The 13,550-nt window shown below is 39.1% G+C and overlaps 1 protein-coding gene across 2 annotated transcripts in view; it reads right to left on the bottom strand.

Moving 5' to 3' along the window:
• Positions 1–3,436: 3,436 nt before the first annotated feature.
• Positions 3,437–13,550, bottom strand: part of tmem132e (transmembrane protein 132E) — a 98,590-nt gene continuing 88,476 nt past the window's right edge. For both annotated transcript variants that reach the window (XM_020598526.1, XM_020598527.1), the window contains 2 exons: positions 11,559–11,753; positions 3,437–6,897 (listed from right to left, as the gene is read on the bottom strand). In XM_020598526.1, coding sequence (XP_020454182.1) covers positions 5,827–6,897; positions 11,559–11,753 — 1,266 coding nt within the window. In that variant the 3' untranslated portion in view covers positions 3,437–5,826. The remainder of the gene's footprint in view (positions 6,898–11,558; positions 11,754–13,550) is intronic.

The raw sequence follows: 13,550 nt of genomic DNA, 5'->3' as shown, positions 1-13,550 counted from the left end.
AAACCCACAGAAGTGACCTCTGAGAAAAACGTTTCTGAGTTGTGCTTTGCATTTATAGTTTGATTCATGTCCCATTTACTAACATGGAGGAGGCAAGATTTGTGACTTATAATGCAACCAGCCACAAGGAGGCGATCACAGAGATTGTGATTGGAGAGACTTTGACTTGCTGAGGGGGCTTCTACAAAGCACTGAAATGAAGCGTTTGATATATATTCTAGTGAATGAGATATTTCAGTTTTTGATTTTTAATGAATTTGCAAACATTTCATGTTTTCCCTTTGTGATTAAGTTTTTGATTTTTAATGAATTTGCAAATATTTCATGTTTTCCCTTTGGATAGCAAGTGTAGTTAAATGAGCGAAAATGGTTATTTTACCCATTTAAAATGAAAACTAAAACACAGATGTCAAAATGTGAAAGGGTCTGAACGCTTTCTGAAACCACAGTGTAAATGGAAGGAGAAACGAGAGCAGCATAGCTAGAGAAAGAGTTTTATGAGTTACATAAAGTGTTGTAGCCCTAACCTATTGCAAAATGCAACATCTCTTGTCTCAGCATTGCATTCTGGTCTATGGAGGCAGCTGTCAGTGTGAAGCTGTTATCTTAGCTTCTCCAATGATGGATTTCTCCCTGTACGATTGCTGAGTGCCAGTGAAAATGGTAAGTCCAGAAAGAAGCCTTTCTCTTTGATTTGGAAGGGCTGACAATGAAGCCTGACATTTACCTTTGATGTTTTATATTTTTAAAGGTGTTTCTGCTGTCATGCTTCATTGCAGCTGTTCTAGAAATATCTTGACATAAGATCACAGTCTCCATGACTGGTTTGTTATCCAGAGGAATAACATAAAAAGATTACAACACATAAAAATAGGACCAGAAATGTAAGCTACATCACCACCACCACCAGTGCTTTGGGTGTTAGGTTAAGTGTTTACCCGTAATCAAATTTAAATCCAGACATTTAGGTTGTGTATCTGTGCAGGTTGTCTTGAAACCTCCAGGTTTATTCAAACAGCGGCGCTTTCTCCAATCCAGGTTTCACAGATTAGATAAGGCATAAATGGCTGGTATATGCTCACAGAGGGCCTGTAGATTGATTCACCTAGAGTCACTCCTGCACTCCACATTGAAACTAATTACCACTGAGTAGACCTTATTCAACAGCTGAAATGCCACTGACATGAGGCACCAGAAAAATAATATGCTACATTAGAGAAGCCCTGCTATTACTGGGGTGCACTTGTGCTATTTATCTGAGTATTGATTGTGTAATTATATGAAGTGGATCAGACAAAGTAGATAAAAACTTACTCTGTAATGTTTCTTTTTTCTCTATATTGTATGGCATTTCCCTGGTATGACATTTGTGCTGTGTATTGCTTATGAAAATGTCTGAACCTTTATAAAAACCTAAAATGTACATTTTGGTTTGTGTGCAAACTTGTAAGCCCAAATACACAGTATAAGGAATAAATTCTTGTATTCTTCTATCATTTCATACTTTCACACAAACCTTCATATGATACACCCATTATATGCATACACTTCTAAATACCTCTACTGAGTTGGAGAAGACATCTCCTGGTTAACAGAAGAAGAAACATTTTGGTTATAATCCAGACTTGTGGTTTCTGTGATTAGATAATGTGTATCTGTTATACACAACTATATATATAAGACCACAGTATTTTAAGTTTATTTCTACAGTATTTTATTCTGGAAGTCTTTTCCATTGCCAGATGTCAGCATCTGTCTCCTAAGTCCTATAAACCTACTTCCTTTCTCCTAATGACCTGTGTACCTTACCTGAATTCGAAAGGCTTTGATCTCAGCTGCCCAATTGAAGTAAACAAAAGGAGTAAACACTCCAGACTTGAAGTAAACAGCTCCAAGTATAGATTTTGTGGATGGGAGCCGCTGGATACGTAGAAATGCTGTGTAGTGGGTTTGTATACCAATGTCTCTGCGGTATCCTTATGCTGCTGTGGGAAATGCCAGTGAATATGATGGGTCTTCAAATTCAGAACAGTGTGGTATAAACAGCAATGGTCCATGGACTTCAAACAGTGGCAGGACTCATGCCAGGATCTGATCAACCCTAGTGGCAAGAATACATACATGAATTAAGCTGTCAAATGTGAGCTACATAATACATAGTAATATTACATATATATAATTTTTTTGTCTTGACTTGGTAAAATAGGTTTGCTGTGTATTTGTGAATAAGTGGGAGTTAAAACACTACATACAAAAGACATAAAATAAAACATGTTTCAGACTTTTTTTTTTTTACCAAACATCTTGTGAGACATTATGTGCACCAAACTCCTTCAAGGCCAGATTGTTTCTTCATCAATGAAGTTAACAAAGCTGGAATTCTGATAGAATTCTTGATTACATAGTAGATATCATTCTAGAGTACAATAAATGTTTGAAAAATACATAAAACCTTCTCGTTCTTTTTTTCAGTGTTCAACAGTGGTATAGTAAGTGAAGTAAAAATGACAATTCATTTTTGTATGTCATTTTCTTTAGTACTTCTTTAGTACTTGACAGATAACAGGAAAATACAAGGGTTTGTTTTCAAGAGAATACAAGAAATTTAACAGTGCTCTGTACATTAACATATAGTAGTCAGTGTGGTGTATACCTGGCACAGCTAAGTGAGCTGTGCAGGTCGTGCAGTGTTTTCCATGGGTGGGAAAATACAGTCCAATTCGATCTTCAATTACATGTTGTAAGAAGACTAAGTTTCTATTAGCAGTTTGAAGAAAACACAAATATGCACCGTTACCAAAGCAGCATTACAAATGAAGACATAAAATTCACAGAAGGTGAAGCAGTAATTGATTTTGAGATGTATCATGTAATGCACAACATATTTACACACAAGTAATTAGTGGGGAAAAATGGGAAAACCATTACAAAATAATGTGTGAAGATGCTATTAGATACTTAGTCTGTGAAAGTAATGTCACCATATTGAGCGGACCACACCAACAATAAGCACAAAACAGCCAAGTTAGGTTTAGTTCAGAATCCTACACTCATCCTGAGAGGCCATAATTTAAAGTTAAAACTGAAACACTTCCAGGTGGCTGCTACTTTTCTCATTTTCATGGCCAATCATCTTGATGCTGTGGCTGAAGGATGGGCTTGGACTATAAGAATAATGTCCCATCTTAGATGGTAACACGATTGAATATTACTATACATTAGAATCAGGTCATTATTCATTTGAATAACATAGAACTCAGAGAGGACATGCAGTAAACCAAACTGAAGTCCCAATCCAGGATTTACAACTGTGTCAAATGTGTGTCTATATACATGTGGAATATTGAAACATATGATTTAGTGATGTAACAAAACCTCATGGCAGCTTTTAGTTAAGTGAAAAAGGAAAGACTGTTTTGTTCTAGTATTTACAATGTTGCTGTAAGCAAACCATTTCCATCTCAAGATCACATTTAACGATTGTCTTCAGTTGTCACACATAGTGTCTTCAGTCAATGAATAAGGAGCTGGGGGGCGCCTTAACACCATATCCTGAATTTTATGCTTTTGTTCCATATGAAACTGGCATTTGTATAGCAGCACTGCCATTAAGAGAACAATTCTGGATTGGGGCTTTAATAAGGTTGTATGGGCCAAAAAGCAGATAGGATGGCAATAAAATGTACATTTTGAATGACAAATAAAGCTTGCTCATTATGAGGACAAAGGGAGCATGTTTGTTTTCTCATGGGATCAGCAAAATCAGTCAGTTAACATAAAATAAAAATCCAAGCCCTTAGCAAAGAATTAAGGAAAATGACAGAAACAAATTTTATCCCATGGTTGTTTCATTAATCCTGAAAAGAAATCAAAGCTGGAATAACATCAGCCTTCAAAAGTCCTCTTCAGTCATCCACTCTAATACTAAAAAGCATATGTTATGCTAATAGGGCAACTACAATTAAAAATACTATTAGCTCTGCTGTTATCATGCTCACAGTGACTACATGTCTGGCTACCTCAGAATGTTTTGGTTGAAATCTCACAAGATATTTTATGCTCTTTCAAAACCCGCCAGATCTTTCCTGTTTCTGTTATGTTAAAACCAATGTAAACCTTTAAAAGCTCAACACAGCATTTCACACTTCTGCACAACAAAACCTGAACATGGCATCCACTGGCTGTGTTGTATTCAACCATCCTGAGATACAGTGTACATGTTCGTATAACCACACCCATGGCATCTACGTATTGTAGCTCTTGTGCCTCTAGCAACACCACTGAAAAGCTATTACTCTCTGTCCCTGACCATAAAGTTCACACAAAGCAAATCTGTGACCTCCAGATGTTAAGTTCACTAGAGTATATTAAACTAAATGGAGATTACATACATACCACAATGTGTTTGAAAACAGCACGACAATATGGGACAGCCATGATTTAAATGATGAAGCAAAAGTAATCTTCTTAATGGGTAGAAAACATTTCCTGCAGAGTTTAGTCTAGTGTTCAGTGAAAATGTTTCCAACTAGTACATTATATGAGTTTTTTTTTATTTTCCTGGAGGCCAGTTGAACATGAGGAAGGGAAATAAACCATAAAAAGACTGGATCTGTTACAATTCTGGTGCATAGCAAATGCCCATGGTCAACAGTCAAATGTGATACTAATTTGTTAAAGAGCTACAGTTCTGTTAAGATGTTGCCGAAGAGAACCCTCTACTCACCACAAGATTATAACATTTCAACCAACTTTCTGCTCCTCTTGTTTGGAGTAGGTTACTAGCTGAACGTTCATGACAGAGGCGACTCTGGCTTGATACAATATATACATATAATAGAGAGGAATGTCTGCGTTTATGTAGGCCCGACATGGCATGCGTGTAGTGCATGATAACATATTTACTTTTGTAATGTGTATGAATTATTATATAATTACAAACATTTACAAATTTGGAAAAAAAAAGTGGCTAATTGTGCCTCAAGATCCTGTTCCATGCAAAGACTGTGAGAAAGCCTCACATCACACACTATTTTATACCTCATGCTCGAGATCAGTAGTAGTACGTTAAATAGTTTCTCTTACTACACTGTCTCTAGCCTTAGTGACAAACCAGGGTGTCTGTTGACTGATATAAGAAGTGAAATGTGACCATTTTGATAAGGCATTAGATTTGTTCAGAACCAGGAGGACTTGTAGAGCTCTACTTGTGGCTACCTATGAAATATAGAAAAATGTAAGTTATGAACATGATTATAAATCACGAGTGTGCTGCACCGAGTGCAACAGTGAAGTTTTGCCATTAAAAGAACACTTTCCCCACTTTGGCAAAAACAAATGATTTCTAAACATAAATTTCATGAGAGTCTTTGAATGTTTTTGTTCATCAAAGGCCTCTTAGCTTGGAGTAGGTATAATTATGCAGTTCTAGTGAGCCAGCAATAAACACAGTCAGTACTCTTCTACACTCCTGTCCATATCAGGCTTTGTCTAGAATCAGATTCTCAAAATAAGGGAGCTTGGGGAGCTCCACATCTGGCCATGGCTCAGCTTCCCAGTAAATTTTCCTATAGCCAAGATTTACAGATGTCTCTAGTGACTGAGATCCTCTGGTTAAGTCTTTGGCTTCCTGGCATTATCTTCTATGTGAGTGTGTATGAGATTACAGCACTGTGCAAACTAAATGGAACAAACCCTAACCAAAAACAACAGCTGGCCTTTTAGTCTGTGAAAAAAATTTTCTTTAACTTAGGTGAGAAAGAGAAAAATAGAAAGGAATGTTTCTTTAGAAAGCTGAGAGCAGTGTTTCACACTGAACCTCTTATCTCAGGCTATTTCTTTTATTCTGCGCATGTAATCATGCAGTTCCTCTGGGTCTTGAAAGCCCATATCCTGGCAAACCCACTGAATGTCCTCTTCATCTGCTATGGGGATGGAGTTGTAGGGCAGCTCCTCTGTGGGAAGGGTGGTAAAGGTGGTAAACTTGACTCTCTTGCGCTTGGAGGTGGGTGAACTGGCGTCCTCGCCGTTCTCTTTCGTAGAACCTCCAGAGCTGCCGTCACCCCGGCCATGTACCTGGCTTTGAACGCTAGTCTGGGAGCTGCCACTGCTATGGTGGTCTCCATGGCAGCAAGTCTGTACACCCTCCAAAGGGTTACTAGGACTTTCTACCTGCTGTGGTGATAGATCACACTGGGCCCTCAGTGGCTGGCCATTTCCCAGGAACACCCAGTGGTGGGAATGGTCCATGTTGGCCTGACCCTCAGGTGGAATTCGCTTATGGCGGTATTTAAGCACAAAGACAATGCAGTTGATGAGAAAGACTAAGATGGCCAGGCAGAAGACTCCTAGTAGAGCATACATGCCAATCTCAAGGTCGGTCATGTTCCGAGGTGAATGCACAAACTCGTCTCCCTCCTCTTCGTCGCTCTCAGTGGGTCGCTCCTGGTTGCTAATAGTGGGGAAATTGGTGTAATCGATGGGAACACTAGCAGGCTGCTCATTAGATGTCTCATAAACTCTTCCACTGATGTTTGGATCAATGACAGGACGCCTGGTGATGGGTGCCAGCTCAATCTCGCCCTCAGTGGTTGCTTCTTCCTCAGAGTCTTCCTCTGGCCCAAAGCGGACCTTGACATAAACTGTAGCAGATGCAATGACACTTTTGCGCTTGGTCTTCTGGCAAGCCTCACAGATGGCCATCTCTACACGCACCATCTCGCCAGATCCCTCTCCTTCTGCCACCACCATGGGCCACCTTTGCTGAGGCTCCTGTGATACTGACACAACTTTGTCATCCAGTGTGGAGGCATTGAGGTTGTAGTCTTTGGGATCAAAGTAAGTCAGAGTGGCTGCTGTGTTGTCACTGAAAAGCATCCAGAAGGACAAACAGGCCTCCTGACAGACAACAACAGAGAAACACAGGTTAGATATTTCTTTTAACAGTACAAAATCATTTTTGTTTATTGCGAAACCTAAACAAAAAGACTACGCCATGACTAAATTTTGCTGATCTCCCTGTAAAGTGTTGTGGATATCTGAATATTTGTTAGTGGCACACCAGAAATTGAATCCGCTGTCTGTCCTCAGCTAGTATTAACATTGTAATCACAATGGAAGCTAAATGTTTTTTTATATCTATGTACTGCATAACCTCAGAATCAGAAGTCTATTGAAAACTCTGTCATGAAAAGGCAGGAGAAAGTCTGCTTTTGCAGTAGATGTACTTTCCAAAAGTTGTTTTCTGGCCTGTAGAGAAAACTTTTTTTTAAGTTATTCTTATCAAGATCAATTTGAAAATGACCTACAGAGGTGAGGTAGATGATATCACTACAGATTCTTCTTTAAGGAGAAAAGTTATATATACTGTAGTAGGTTTAAGACTTGCTGCATTATTACAAATACTCTGCCTTGTGTTTATATCTCTCCAAAGAATTTCAGTGGTTTAGGTTCCTTTCTTTCATGGCATTGATGTGATTTGAACATTTGTTCCCAACTGAACCTTTGAAGTTTTGGACTTGCTCCAATCCCTAAACCTCCAGAGCATTTGCGAACATCTGTGGTATCATGTGCTCAGAACGAGCCTTGACACACACATGGACGGCCTGCCTCTGATGTGCACACCAGCAAACCACTTTCATGCATGAAGGAGGAAGGGGTGGCAGGACAGACTGTGCTGTCCTGTAGGTTACACGACCGCTCTACTCTGCAGCACAGACAGATAAGGCACATACAACAGCAGCATGTGCTTTGAATGATGAGCACTAGTCCGCCTCTTCTCATTTGCCACACACTAAACCTCAACACTGTTGTCCATGTAATCAAGGCTGCATTTGACAGTTGCTTTTGTTCACAGTTTGCTTAAACATCAGCAAACAGAACCATTATTAGGGCAAGCAAAGGGGAAGATAGTTTTAGGCCTCTTTCTTTGCAGAGGGCAGTTTGTTCCAGTATGGGAGAAGACTCCTCTGGGGCAGTAGATTTCCAACAGGAGCCAAACTTCTATCATCTCACTGTGACAGAACAAATGTTTTTGTAGGATGACTCTGGTAACAAAAAGGCTGATGAAGGCTGAAAAACAGTCAACGTGCGGGTGTTACTGTACGCTGACAAAAACTATATTTGTTTTTCTATGCTGATCCAATGTATGAAAGTTATACATGTGTAGGAGGTGTTTTTTGGTTCAGTCTAGGGGTAAAGTTACTAAAAAAAGAGTAGCTTCTTTGTTGAAACAGGCAACTGGGGCATCAATTAAATTCAGTTTTATTTGTATAGCGCCAAATCACAACAAAAGTAATCTCAGGACACTTCACAAAGTAAGATGTAGACCTTACTATTAATACTATTATAGAAACAGTTTAACAGTTGGATACAGATCCTGACGGGGGAACAGATTTGACACAAGACCCGTCCATGGGAACTCCGGTGGATTCTCCAGCTGACAACCAGCTGACTGGGAGCTCTGCTCTTGCTACCATTTAGATCAGGGGCAGTAGGGTTGTTCCTGCTTTGTGAACTAAAAACCGATACACAAGGAACTAGTAGTGTAATCTAACAAAAACACTAAACTCTTTTTTAAACCAGTTTTATTAGAATTCTTAAGTTGTACAGTATATAGAAAATATTTTTCACGTACAAACATATCAACAAAGTAGACAAACACACTAAACTAGTAACGTTAGCCAAATGAAGCACACAAAACACCACCCCACACACACACACACACACACACACACACACACACACACACACACACACACACACACAATCCTATCCTTTATTTCCTCAATTTCTCTGATTTGTGCTTAATGGAAACAATGAATAAAGTGTATGTGCATTTAAATTGAACCTAAGCAGCTTGGATTATAAAATATGCAGATGCAGAAAAAAAAAATCCCCTGGAAATATTCTCAGGCATATACATCTATTTGAAAAGTAATATGACTATTTATTTTCATAAATACCTTATTAAGTTTCTAATTTAAACAGTGGGTAAGTCAAAGCAAAAAAAAGGTTTATGATGAACCTTCAAATTCTGAAGCTCTTAGTTCTGAAATACTTGTACTTTGTCAAGTGGAGAAGAGAATAATGCAAAGAGACCTTGGTTTTCCAACACTCCCCATCCGCAGTTTATGTGTTTCATTCATTTCTAGAGTAATAGAGGACATTTAGAAAGTTTTCCTCTGAAACAGAATCAAATGGCTTGAAATAGCTCCAGTAGTCCTCTGAGAGCTTTGCCGACAGAGGAACTGGCTGTCTTTTATGGCCCGGCCTTGGAGAGCACTTAAGACAATACATTACAATAATTAAATTTCAAGGTGGCCAAGAAGTGGAAAGCAAGAAAAATTGGAATTTAATGCTCGCTTCTCTCTCACTGATGCTTGATGTGGTTGCTGTTGCCTTTTTAGCAGCTTACAGGCCAATGAAAGGGCAAAGCAGGAAAAGAGCTCTGACACACACACTTCTTCCTACTGTAGATAAGGGTTGCCAATGAAGTTTTCTAGAGAATTGCAGAGATCTTTTCTCTAGTTTGAAGAGAGCAATGATGAATACAGCTCACTTTTCTGCATCATCCAGACACCTGCTCACTTCTCACTTGAGCAACAAAATCAGCTTGGGATAATGTATCTGGGTATATCAGAAGTATTTAGCTAGGCTAGGCTAATACAGAGGTTGTTAAAAAACTGTACCAGAGATGCTTATTAGTTCACTGCAGCTGCCTCTACCGGGTGTCCTTGCTAACAGTGCTGGCAGGAGCTTATAAGATTTAGCTCAAAAATAATTTTATTACTGAGAAGTGAGACTAGTGCCTGTTTGTTTGATAGAGCCACTGAAGGGATTTGCAAATAAACTTAATTTTACCTCTGGGGAGAGAAATAAGGAAACACAGTAAGCACTCATGTTAGTTAGGCATAGTTTTTTAGCCATGATAGTACAAGCACTGCTGCATATGCTGTAGTAAGTAATGACAATTCAACTACCGTATGCATGCAGAAGTTAGTGGTATTACGTTTAGACCCCAAGTAGAGGTGTCGATCTATCCCTCTCAATTTTTTCAGTATGTATCTACATACATAGTCTATGATTTAATATAAAATATACAGAGACATTTTTAAAGATTCAATGCTGATTTGATTCAGCTGCAATTTAATACTAGAGAAATGCATTTTCTGTTGAAAATGCGTGTGGATGCTGTGTGCTGAAAGATTGCCCTGAAAATGCTGAACATTTTGACACGTGAAAGGGATATTTACCTGAAAGTATGCTGAAGTACAATTTTCCCATTAATTTGAATGGGGCAAGATTGTCAAAATAAAGCTAAATATTTCAAAAGTATGAAGTTTAGAAATGACTGTCCTTGAAGAGCTGAACATTTTGATACCTGAATGGCTTTGCTAGCTGAAAGTATGCTGAACTTATTAAAGATGGAATTAGAGGGGGAGGGCGAAAGAGAGAGAGACAGACAGACAGAGAGGAGTTTATTTTATGAACCACCAGATGGCACTCCAAGACTGTGTCATTGACTCAGCACTTTGAGCTCCCATTGACTTGTATTGCAAAAAAAAGCTGAATAGATTAAAAAGTATAAATGTTATAAAAAAAAAAGTTGAGTACAAGCAGGGATGTCCTTGAAGAGTTGAACAGATCAAGACCGCATCCACACAATAAAGAACAAGAGAGCACAGTGTGGATGCTTTACAGCATCCACACAATTAATATTTGAGATACAACAGAATAAAATGCTCTAATATTTCAGGCTGCTTTGGACAGGGTAGAGTTTGGTGGTGTTATTGCATGTGTGTGTATGTTGGGGGGGGGGTTAGCTAGTTATGCACATAGTTGTTTTGTTTTTCCCTGCAGAATGATATTGCATTGACCTACATTGCACTGACAACATTAAAAAAAGTGTCATTTGTAGCAGCAGCAGGGCTGAACAAAGCCTGACCAGTGATTTTACTTGGTCCGAACAAAACCACTGGACAGCCTACCTGCCTGTCAGTCAAATTCCTACTTGTGCATAGTCTGCCCTTGTGCTCACTGTGAGAGCTTTGTGTTTTGTTTTTATAGATAAAGCTAGTGAGCTATGCCAGAGAAGGTACCCACAGCAGCTTTTGGTCGCAAATGGAGACCATATTCAAGAATGTCACAACTTAAAATAAATTGGATGCTGCAAGAAGGAAAACCAGAATTAGCATTGGTGTGGCCTTTGAACGACAGTGACAACAGAGAACAAAAGGGGCTGAAAAGTGATGCCATGGTGGTCGTATTACTGCTGGACAGAATTATCAGTTTTGTTTTGTGTGGGGGACCTTCGTTTCCTGAAATCTGTAAACCTCAAAAACCTAATGGTTTACCTCAGGGGAACAAGCTCTCTGTTTCCCAGCTGGAATTAAGCACCCATAATGCAAGAGTGAGAGCATGTTCCCACAACATGACTAAATACAAGAAATACACATCAGCTCATTTTTACACCCCTTATATAAAGTAGTTAGGGAAAACATAATATGATATGCTGCACCATTCCTCTTTTCTGCATTGTGTGATAAATCATGCTGTACCTGCTTAGGAGCAGTGAGCGTCTGCAGGCCAGTTGCCTTGGCCACCATGGTGTGGCTGTTGCCAGGACTGGGCTGCAGTGACAGTGTCAGGCCTGAGATGGCATGAACCCGCAGCTCTGTGATGGAAACCTTGTCGTCTGTGACAGAGAATGCCGACTCTCCTAATACTGCATCCATTGCCAGCGGAGACTCCACCTGCGAAGAAAAAGATGCTTTTTTTTTTATTGTTTCTCCACATGACAGAGGGACATCGTTTAAGACCAGAATAGACAAGAGCTTTATTGTCTTTCTGAAGCTCATAAAGCCAATGACAAGCCAATTTTAGATTAGATTTGTGTTGTGTCTTGAATCCATGTGTCAATGCCTCTCTGTCTGTCAAAGTGGAAAAAAAAATAACAAAAAAGAAACACTTGAGACAAAATCCATCAACAACCAGACAACAAGGTAAACTCTGAAGTGGCCACCACATGCTTACAGAGTGACAGTTAGCAGAAACACTTGTGCCCATCTAAGTGTCACCATATGAAACAACAAAAGCATTTAAAGCTGGTCTTGCTTCTTCAGGTAATCCCAGGCTTTTGACAGGCATCTGCACCCAGTACTTTGAGCACTTTTAAAAGATCGTCATTTCACTTTGCTACTGCAACCACAGGTCACGGGGGACATGAACAAAATAAAGAACCATTCGGCAAAGCAGTGGCCTTGTCCTTAGAGTCAGATGAGGAAATCATTTTATAACTCAAGCTGGCCACAAAAAGTGTGTAATGCTAGAGCAGTGATGGGCTGGTGCTCTGACAAGCTTCCCTAGTCATCATCACCTGAAACCTTGAAACAGCAAGCCAAGTACATCATATATTGGCAAGCTCTGCTTCCAGACAATATTATCTAAAAGCCTTACATTGGCTTGATTTGTAATTTGATGTGCGAGGTTCACATTTTGAAAATCTGGATTCAAACAAGTAAGCCAGTTACTAATAAAATTATATGGTAAATAAAACGACATGGCTCCTCACTTGAGGGATACATGGAAGGGAAGAAGCCGGCTTCTTCCCTTGCATGCTTTTTACATCATTGCTTTCGTAAGTGTTTGTTTTTTCTTCTGTTTACTGCATTTGCCTCAGATCTAAGTCATGTAATTTAGTGCAGCGTCATTTCTCAAATAAAGGCTTGAGCCAAAATTATTTGCAGAAACAGGTATCTGGTTTTATTAATTAACTCTTGATACATTCTGATTTCATAAATCTGCTTTTAAAAACACACCAATGCACATAGCCAACCTACACACACCAGCTATGAATCTCTTTTTATTACAGCCTCTGTAGCTTGTTTAGTAAGTATGACTTGGCTGCAGCACCTTGACCTCCCTGTTTTTATATTTAGTTTTAAAGCCCTAACCATTTCATGTTTATTTTGTTTTTAGCAGTGTGGTTGTGGCAGGTGAGGGGTTACACCAAACTATGTGGCTGGAATTCTTCAACTGTATCTGTGATAAAATATTCTAAAGGTTCACGTATAGCTTTTTCCAGAGTGTGGAACTTGCTTAGGTGTTGCCATGGTCTTTTGGGCCTTGTCCGGGGCACTCTACTTCAACAAAAACTCTTATTTCTGTTCTCAGCTTCATAATTAGATTCTCGTGTTCACTGGCACCTTCACCTTTTATTTGCAGTGTTATGGAATTTGTTACAACATTATACTAATTAGGTGGCTTTATGACTTTGTGCCATACAGCTACAAGAATGGTATAATGCTCCTTCCTAGTGTCTTTTTAGCCTGCAGAGGTTAATGGTTGGAAACCATTAAACACTGCTGTTGGTCGTGTGAAAGCTTCATTGTTACTGTGTGTGAATGTGATTCCCCTGTAGCACACTGACTTCCCTGCCCTTGATATTTTGGTTTTAATATTTCTGTACATCACATTGTGTGAATTATATTGTTGACTGCATTGCTGCATTTATAAGCATAAGGTTTAAAATGCTACAAAAGTATAGTTAA

This window comes from Monopterus albus, unplaced genomic scaffold, assembly GCF_001952655.1.
Source record: "Monopterus albus unplaced genomic scaffold, M_albus_1.0 scaffold38.1, whole genome shotgun sequence".
NCBI lineage: Eukaryota > Metazoa > Chordata > Actinopteri > Synbranchiformes > Synbranchidae > Monopterus > Monopterus albus.
The sequence above is the reverse complement of the archived record's forward strand: the minus strand, read 5'-3'. Positions and strand labels throughout refer to the sequence as shown.